Raw genomic sequence first — 9,191 nt, 5'->3', positions numbered from 1 at the left:
TCCGGCGAATTTAGACAGAGATACGTGTGCACAGTGTTCCCGGTGTACGATGATGCTCGTGATACGCTTTAATACACACCCTATTTGTTCTAGGAAAATGTTTCTGTCTACTCACGTTATTCTGGCAGCCATGATGACGAAGCACCGAACCCTTCATCCTGGCACAACACTGAAAATTAAGAAAAATATACATCAGTATCGTGGAAAATAGAGAATCTATTTTGAAATTGTTCGACGATTGAGAAATTCAAGTTTTATTAGAGAGTTAAAATCTTTTTGTTGGAACATTGTTGTGGATTACGAAAATTAATTTTATTGAGCAACGAAATTTCTGCATCGAGTAAGTCAGAATTGTTGAATTCATAAATTCTCAACTTGGAATTTTTTATTCCAGTACGATGATTGAGGAAGTCAAGTTTTAAAGACTTTTCTGTTGGAAAATTGTTGTAAGTTATAAAGATTGATTAAGCAACGTGATTTCTGTATTAAGTGAGCTCGAATTCTTAAATTCAGAGTTTTCAATTTGAAACTTTTTATTCGAGTACGATGGCGATCGTTCAAAATTGGGAAATTCGCGTTTAAATTCTTTTTTAATGTAAATCGTAAATAACAGCGAGGGTTGAAAGGATTTCGCAGAGGTTAGTGCCGCCAGTGAGTGGTGAATGGAATTGAAACGTGAACGAGCGGAATGTAGAAGTGCAAGGTAATGCAGTCTGAGCGAAGCATTTCTCGAAGTAGATGCAGGACCTGCCTGATCAGCCGCTGATAATTTAGAAATACGAGAATTGCACGGGTTTTAAATTCGATGCACCTTTTACCAATAGAACGAAATTTCTAAAATACAAATTAAACAAAAACTTCGGCAATTTTCCACGTATTGTTTAATAAATATTTAAATAGGAAAATTTACCTTTCATTTACGTTTATTTTATTACATTGCATTTCGCGAGAGAGCACAAGCAATCACGACTAATCAGCCAAAATTTAGTAAACAAGTTATTTGAAGATTGAGTCACTTGTATATTTCTTACAATTCCGCTTTCAGCCTTTAATTCTGAGAAGTTACACTTGGCGTTGATAAATGAAACAATGTTTATGGAAATTTTACGTGGAGGTATGTATTTTATCGCCACAAAGCATCGAGCGAAGTGGAAAACAATCAGGTGAACGTTTTCACCTGTCGTAAAATTTCATTTGCTGAATATTGATATGCGTACACGCAACTGCGATAACAGATGCTTCGGTGAAACGAATTAATCGATTTAACACTCAATCAGTTTACGTAGATATGAAATAACGCGTGCAAATATGTTGTTTCTTTGCACAATCTTTGTGCAACAAATTACAGTAACCAAAGCGGTCAAGTCGTGAAATATAATTCGTTAAAAAAAGTAGAAGACCTTTACAATTTTTATGTGACGTGCAATAATTATCATAAAAAGTTCGTTCAAATTCAGGCAAGTGAAGTACCGTTACGATAATATTTGAACTTTCTGCAATTTTAAATATCAGTTTACAATTGAATTGCGTGTAGAAAAGTTTCCTAATTCGTTTCTAACGATCCATCGTTCCACGTTATTTCACTTTAATTTAACACCGAGCTAAAATCTTTAAAAAGCATCTCATAAACTTTACGAGGAATAAAATATCGTTGCAAGTCGAAAAAGATTGCAAAAGGGGTAGTTAGAGAGAGGAACAACGAACGTTCAACAAAATTAATCGAGATTGCGCGTGGAAATGTAAGATCGTTCATCGGTAGTCCCTGAAGATCGCAGCTTAGTCACTGAAATTGTTCCACGTTCCGACTTGGTCCTCGGTTACGCTTGCGCTAAAGCAGCTAGTACTTAGCGCGTCTCTGTATAAAAGCGGCCACTTGTTGAACGACTTGCATTCCACCGATTCTCTTCAACCGTGGATATATCTGCTTTTCGAGGCCCGAAAAATCGTCTTCCGTGTTGTCTATAAAGTGATTGCAATTCATCAACGTTCCACAAGTTCGTATTCTCGAGCGCCGAATCTTGTTGTTCCTGTTCGTCGTGGGACACGAAGCTTCTAAAAAGGTCAGATTTTCGTGAATATCACTGGTTAACGATGAAATTTTTATTTTGAACATTTTCTGCGATGCTGAGAATCATTTGCTTACGTTTGAGAATAATTTGACACTTTATTAACGTATTAAGGGTGGTTTTTAAATTTGGGTGTTCGTATCTTCGAAATTTTTGAGGTTTGAATGAGATTGAAATTCAGAAAAATTAACGAAAGAAAAGAAAAAAGGAAAAGTTTCCTAAATTTGGGAGAGAGCTTGAGAATCATTTGATCGTTTAAACAAACTTGAAACTGTGAATATAAATATTCGGAAAATATCTGAAATTGGTGAAAATAAATTCAGCTCTCAATTGTATTCTCTAAATTTCAGTCAATGAAATCTTCGCGATAGCTCAAACTATAGTACTAAGAGTGGAGTATAAAAAATAGTTGTAAAGAAATTCAATAGATCAGTACGTTGCGTGGACAATGAAACATTTTTCATCGGGCAATTTCGCTATCGTGAAGATCAGTCCGCGCGGAAGATATTCCGGCGTCCGTCACCGTTGGACTTTTATTTCTCGATGAAATCGCGAATCGGCATCAGGTACCGGTGACTCGCGTCACACGTAAGCAGTCGGCATCGCTGATAAATCCTTCGAATCGCGCACGAATACTGAAAGCTACGGGAAATTACAAAAGTCGGAAACGGAAACGGTGGAAGGACGAGCTTTTAATATCGTCGAGCGTCATTCTGGCTTAAGCTTGAAGATCCTCCTCACTGTCGATGTTCGATTTTCCATTTTACGCTCGTATGGGCCTCCCGGATCTTTTATTTTCTTGTGTGTAATCAGCGGCTGATAACGTCTTGATCGTTCCCCTCCCTTACGCGCCCCTTTTCATCCAAACAATAATAAGACGAGGGAGAAAAACGCAAGACGCGACAATCTTCTACTATCATCTGCCTCGACGAATTTAATATTTAGGTATAATAATTAAGAAACGGCCTAAATGCATTCTTTAAAAATTGAGATTTTTTTATTCATGTTTGATATATTCTAGAGAAATAAATATAGAAATTGATGTAATACGAAAATGATGACTTAAAAGTACAGAAAATCGTGTATAAATTGGCGTGTAAAATATATTCAGAATGTTCTCTGTATCGTTTAATTCAGGAACGTGGCTTGAACTTGGCGAATTCGGCTAACTCGAGCAGTCGGTCCCATCGTTTAACATTTCCCTCCGCGTTACCGAAGACACAAACATCGCTGGATTTCCGCGATACTCGCGAGTGAGATCCTCTGTTCCTCAAAACAAGATTAAGTAATATCTGTCCACTTAACTTACGCTCACGTGACATAACCCAATGTCCAACTTACTTCTACGAATTAACTAGATCCCGCGCGACAGCGTTACAGCGAAAGAATCTAGCGGTAGATCGATGAAATTTTTTGCAAAATAACGACGAATACGGGAGAGAGAGAAGGTTCGCGTGATTCGGAAGATAGAGAGAAGGAAGGTCAGATCGGATAGTCGAATACAGGAAAGCGTACGATCTAGTTCTAGGCCGCGGGGAGCCTTGTGACACTAGCCTAATAAGCTCTGGGCCCATGTGACAAGCGATCGATGATGAATCCGTACAAATCATTCGCGACTACCTATCGTAGCGTTAAAGTTCGATGCTAGGTCAACACGCATAGGCCAGCTAAGCGTATCTGGTTGGCACGCTCGGTGAAATCCTAAGCTTCCGCGAAACGCGCCACGAGTTCCTCGATTTCGTCTCCCGCGAATTAGCCATTCGACACGGTGAAATCAATTAAACATCACCACATGCGCCTGTTACGGTGCGATCGAAATTTCGAGATTTGGCTGTTGTGAGTAGGATCAACGGTGAGCAAATCTATCAAGGTGGAAGTACGGTGTGCGTCCTCGGTGTTCTAACTTTGTGTGTCATTTTTTTGTGCATGTGTGAACTTAAGCAATTTTCCTTCCAACTTTTTCATTCTATCCTTCAACTATTTCTCGGTAGTTTTACGTTTGTGCGTAAAGTTCTGTTTCTAAAGAATGTGTACTATAGTGTGATTATTAATTTCATTGCAGATAATATGAATCTAGAGGAGTACCGTAAACATGGTAAGTAAGAAAAATTGAAAAAATGAAATAGTACATCGTAAGATATTCAGGGTTTAGTTTATTACGTTAGTTGTGATGGTTTTAACAGTGAAGCATGGTGCACTGTGGATAAATGTTAACAACTGTTGCAAACGCTTGTAAACCTAGCAATCGTGTCACGCGAATGAAACGAGGAATTTGCAATAGGTCGTCAGATCTGTTTCCAGGCATTAAAACGGTGCCAATAAAGAGGGATCACCGTAGGGGGAGTAAGTCTATGGGAGTTTTATGGATTCGATACTGTTTCCAATACGGGCCACACTAGATTCCGTCTTTGCAATCTAAATCTCTGAATCCTAGGCAAAGCATCCGAACGAGATTTCCCTTTCTCCTTAAATCCAATTTCGTACGGAAAAACGCTCCGTTCGTCCATCTTTTGTTTCGGAAGGACAATAAAATCGACAGCTGTATAAACGGCTATCGCGTTGGAACGTTGTCAGTTTCTATCTTGAAATGTGCTGTTACGATAAACGTATTAGCGAATGTTGAACAAACGTTAGAATTTCGTTGGAACTATGTTTGAAATCGAAGGAGCGAACAGGAATCGAATCACATTGTTGCGCTTAAGGTGCATCAACAAAACGAATTGGGGAAGGAACAAAGCGGTTATTTGTGGCAACGATTGCGTTCGCGGAAGTATTTTACCAATATACTTAAGACAGACCCTTCTAAATAGAGAAAACCAGAGACAATCGGTTTAAGGTTTTCTCATCGAAACTAAATAATTGATCCTGTTCGAGGAAAGTCGACGAGTCCTCGCTTTTTAAACACTACGAAGTGTAATCAAATTTTCTTGCTCAATGATGATTCGAGATACGGCAGTTTTTGCTAAATAATAAAATGATCACATAAAAATAGAAATGAAACTTCTATATTTCTTCCATGAAATTTTGTTAATTTCATCGATGCTAAGACTCGCGACGACGATTGGAACAACACTTTTCACAGAATAATAAGTTATCGCTGAATGAGAAAATAAAAGAAAATTCAACTTTTACATTTCTTCGATGAAATTTCGTTAATGCCATCGCAAACGAGGGAAAAGGAAACGCTAAATTCTCGCATGAGTAAATAGAAATAGAAATTTCATTGAAATGTTGTTAATTTCGCCGACGCAACCAAGACTCGTGACGTGATTTAAAATCGGCAGGAAAAGAAATGGTGGATTACATCGCCGATTATCTGGCGAACATTCGATCTCGACGCGTTTACCCGGCGGTTTCTCCTGGTTACCTGAGAAACGTTCTACCATCGTCAGCACCGGTGGACGGCGAGCCCTGGGACGACATTTTCGCGGACATCGAAAAGTGCATCATGCCAGGAGTGACGCATTGGCAGAGTCCCCACATGCACGCTTATTTTCCAGCTTTGAATTCACCTGCCAGCTTACTGGCCGATATGCTGGCCGACGCGATCAATTGTCTAGGATTTACCTGGGTAAGAACGGTTCTATCGCTACAACACATCGTCACTGAACTAATCAGCGGTACTAAATTTAAGAAAAAATTTCAATCTCACGAATGAAACGTTGGAAGAAGAAAATGATAGTACGTGTAATTCTCGTAATCTTCTATCACGACGGATGTTAACAGTAGACCTCGTTTTGAATCAGAAGCTTCCTCATATACCGAGTTCGGAAGTTGTGCCATTCAGATTCGACGTTTTGTCCGCTTCTGTTAATACGCGTTTCTGTTGTCAGTGCTTGGGTAAAAGGGAAGGTCTTTAGTCACAAGTTATAGGAACACGACACCGTCTACGAATATACTCAATTCCATTCGCTAATTTTTGCGCCGTAACGTCGCGATATTTTCCAAACGAACGTTGTTCAAAAATGAAAAAATTCAGTTATTTAACTGCTCCTCGATTATTCTTCACGAAAAAATCTTCAAACTATGCACTGTAATAGAAATTTCTTTCTTTTTTTTTTTTACTAAGAAAAGCTGCACATCGTTGCATTCCTTTAATTACGAAACTTTCAAACGCGTTGTTCGAAAAGGCCTCGAGTCCTGCGTGCACAGAGCTGGAGACCATCGTAATGAATTGGCTGGGCAAAATGATCGGCCTGCCAGATGAATTCTTGCATCGCCCAGGAGGATCCGGAGGTGGTGGCGTGATACAAACCACCGCATCAGAAGCCACCCTCGTTTGCTTACTCGCGGCAAGAACCCGAGCCATTAGAGATGTGCAACAAAATGAGCCGGATCGTTTACCAGCTGAGATTAATTCACGTCTTGTCGGCTATTGCTCCGACCAAGTACGTATTTTCTGTTTCCAACATTTCTTGCCGACACATCGTTCTCCCAAGAGCTTTTCAACCACCCCTTTCCCACTTTCCTTCTCTCTCTTGCAAATTAATTCCTATGAGTTGCAATATTTTCACAGAAGAGTTAACATTTTTGCAATCCGTGGGTGTTTCCAGGCTCACTCCAGCGTGGAGAAGGCTGGACTAATAGGTCTGGTTCGAATGAAGTACATCGAATCCGACGACGAATTCAGTATGAGAGGGGAAACGTTGCTGGAAGCGATATCGCACGACAGAGCCGAGGGGTTACTTCCATTCTTCGTGAGTAACGTCACCGACGTTTCTAAAGTATCTCTCGAAATCGAGAATAAAAATTCCAATTGATACGAACATCTATCTCCATTTTGCAACAATCACGTCAGATACTTGATTCATCGTTACACGTTTATTATACGTTGTCTTCGTTGTCCTCGTAAATATTACAAACTAATAAATTCCTCGGTAACGTAAATTTCGAACGTTCTTCGCGAGATTATTCGTCGGAGAAGAATGATATTCCGTAATACGGTATTAAACTATCGAGCATAATTGACGAGAAAGTGCGTGTACCTTCTGTTTCCAATTAACGTCATTAAGGCGGGATAGTGATACTCTGGCAGTATAAAAAGATCGCCCCGCCAATTAACCTTGCCAGAGTTGTTAGCAGTTGCAGTAGAAACGAGGGCGGACATGGCATTGCAAGGCGGATTGTCTTTTCGCTAGTTGGTCCCTAAGGACCTCTGGTCTCGACTAGCAAACCCTCCATTTTTCAAGACGATAAATCTAAAATACGGTGGAAATAGGTTTTGTTGCCACGCCGCTCGGTTAGAAAATTTCAAGCGCCGTCCTCTCGGTGAATTTCAATGGAAAATTGATAAACCGTCGAAATCTACTTGTGATAACATTGAAAATTTTCCAAATTCATTTATCTCAACGTGTGTCTCGTTCGTTTACGAAGGTTTGCGCTACTTTGGGTACGACCGGTGCGTGCGCCTTCGACAATCTGAAGGAGGTTGGTCAAGTATGTAAGTAAATTAAAGGAAATAAAGGAAAATATGACAAATACGACACTATCGAGTGAATATCAATTTTTTTTCATTTGTAAACTACTTCTTCTCAACGGGAAAAATTAAAATTCACTGTAAATTTTCATCGTTTTGGAAACTATCAATTTTTTCATTTTTTCATTTGGAAACTACCCTAATTAGAAATAGTGAAGGAATGTACATTGCAGTAGATCATGATTAACGGTACTGCAAACGTCTTTCCTGGAATATTTTTCGAAAATTCATTTTGGGAAATTCTGATTAATTGGCAAAATTTCTGTTCGGCGAATTAATTACTAAAGTGTTATCCGTTTGGTTTAACCGTCAGGCGAGCAAAATGGACTCTGGTTACACGTGGATGCAGCCTATGCAGGCAGTGCATTCGTGTGCCCCGAATTCCGTGGTTGGCTTCAAGGTATAGAATATGCCGATTCGATCGCATTTAATCCTAGCAAATGGCTGATGGTGCACTTCGATTGCACCGCGATGTGGTAAGTGCACGATTCAAGCTGTGAATTTTATTATGAAACACTTGCATTCGACAAAAGTTCGACGAGAAGAAAGGAAAATCGTGAAAGAAAGAGGAATTCTCAAATACAGAAATGGTCGTAGATCCGATAAAATTTATAAACGCGGAACATTATCACCTCTCGTCCTCTTTCTCATGACTTATAGCTCGAACAGCGGATGCAGAATCGGTTTTTTCATTCTTCCTGCAATTTCCGTCGTGTCGTACGGCCGACCCGACATAATTCACAATCTTTAGCATCGATGTTCGAGTGTCCGTTAAAGCTGATAGCGCGCGAAACGAATACAACAAAGAAATTGATTTTGTCACGATCGATTACGTCTCTTAATTAAAAATATTTCGTTCTTTTCCACATCGAACAGAGATTAGAATTCGCTTAGGTTTCCTGTCCAGCTGAATTAAAGCAGAATCATGAAAGATAATGAAATTGCTGTTCCATTAGGTATTAATAATACGAATCGTTCCAATGAATTGAGGTATAATATGAGAGGGAAAAAATGAATATCCCGAGGTGCAATCGGGTGAACTAAATTAAACGGTGAAGAAAAAGAAACAGAACGGAATGAAATTCAGATTCTTTCCCGAGATTTTCCTACTTCGGTACGAAATCGAATTTTTGGAGAAAGGACGAAATTAGAGATAATTTCTAACGATTGTTTCAGGGTGAAAAGTAGCCAGGCGTTGCACCGGACCTTCAACGTGGATCCGTTGTACCTGAAGCATGAGAATTCAGGTAACGAGTGGAGCAACATTTTTCCCCGTTTTTAAGTTAACCTATTCGCCTAATAAATAAGGCGTCTTATTTATTTCCAGGCCTTGCTATCGATTACATGGTAACTACTGAATAAGTTGAAAAGCTGTTGCCAAGCATGTTAACCCTTTGCACTCGGAGGTTATTTTGCTACAGGAAACCGAATTCCAAATCGGATTTTCGAATTCAATATTTCGATGTATATTCTCTATTTCACTGTGGTGAACGAATTTACGGAGGCCCATAGATCTGCTCTCGGTCTTGATCAATTACTTACCAAGTGAGAATTATTCAATGTCGCTTCTCAGTCGCAGAAAGGGTTTGCAAAGGGTTAACGAGCGCTCGTTTAGAATACGCGTGTGTTATCTCAATTTCTGATTTCAG

The 9,191-nt window shown here is 39.5% G+C and overlaps 1 protein-coding gene across 1 annotated transcript in view; it reads left to right on the top strand.

The window, feature by feature from the left end:
• Nucleotides 1–3,849: 3,849 nt before the first annotated feature.
• LOC108576120 (histidine decarboxylase) overlaps nucleotides 3,850–9,191 on the top strand; it is a 9,824-nt gene continuing 4,482 nt past the window's right edge. The window contains exons 1-9 of the mRNA XM_017939050.1: nucleotides 3,850–3,918; nucleotides 4,129–4,161; nucleotides 5,351–5,637; nucleotides 6,197–6,454; nucleotides 6,620–6,763; nucleotides 7,440–7,506; nucleotides 7,856–8,018; nucleotides 8,719–8,789; nucleotides 8,870–8,889. Of these exons, the coding sequence (XP_017794539.1) occupies nucleotides 4,134–4,161; nucleotides 5,351–5,637; nucleotides 6,197–6,454; nucleotides 6,620–6,763; nucleotides 7,440–7,506; nucleotides 7,856–8,018; nucleotides 8,719–8,789; nucleotides 8,870–8,889 (1,038 nt within the window). The 5' untranslated portion in view covers nucleotides 3,850–3,918; nucleotides 4,129–4,133. The remainder of the gene's footprint in view (nucleotides 3,919–4,128; nucleotides 4,162–5,350; nucleotides 5,638–6,196; nucleotides 6,455–6,619; nucleotides 6,764–7,439; nucleotides 7,507–7,855; nucleotides 8,019–8,718; nucleotides 8,790–8,869; nucleotides 8,890–9,191) is intronic.

Source organism: Habropoda laboriosa, unplaced genomic scaffold, assembly GCF_001263275.1.
Source record: "Habropoda laboriosa isolate 0110345459 unplaced genomic scaffold, ASM126327v1 scaffold333, whole genome shotgun sequence".
Lineage (NCBI taxonomy): Eukaryota > Metazoa > Arthropoda > Insecta > Hymenoptera > Apidae > Habropoda > Habropoda laboriosa.
The sequence above is the reverse complement of the archived record's forward strand: the minus strand, read 5'-3'. Positions and strand labels throughout refer to the sequence as shown.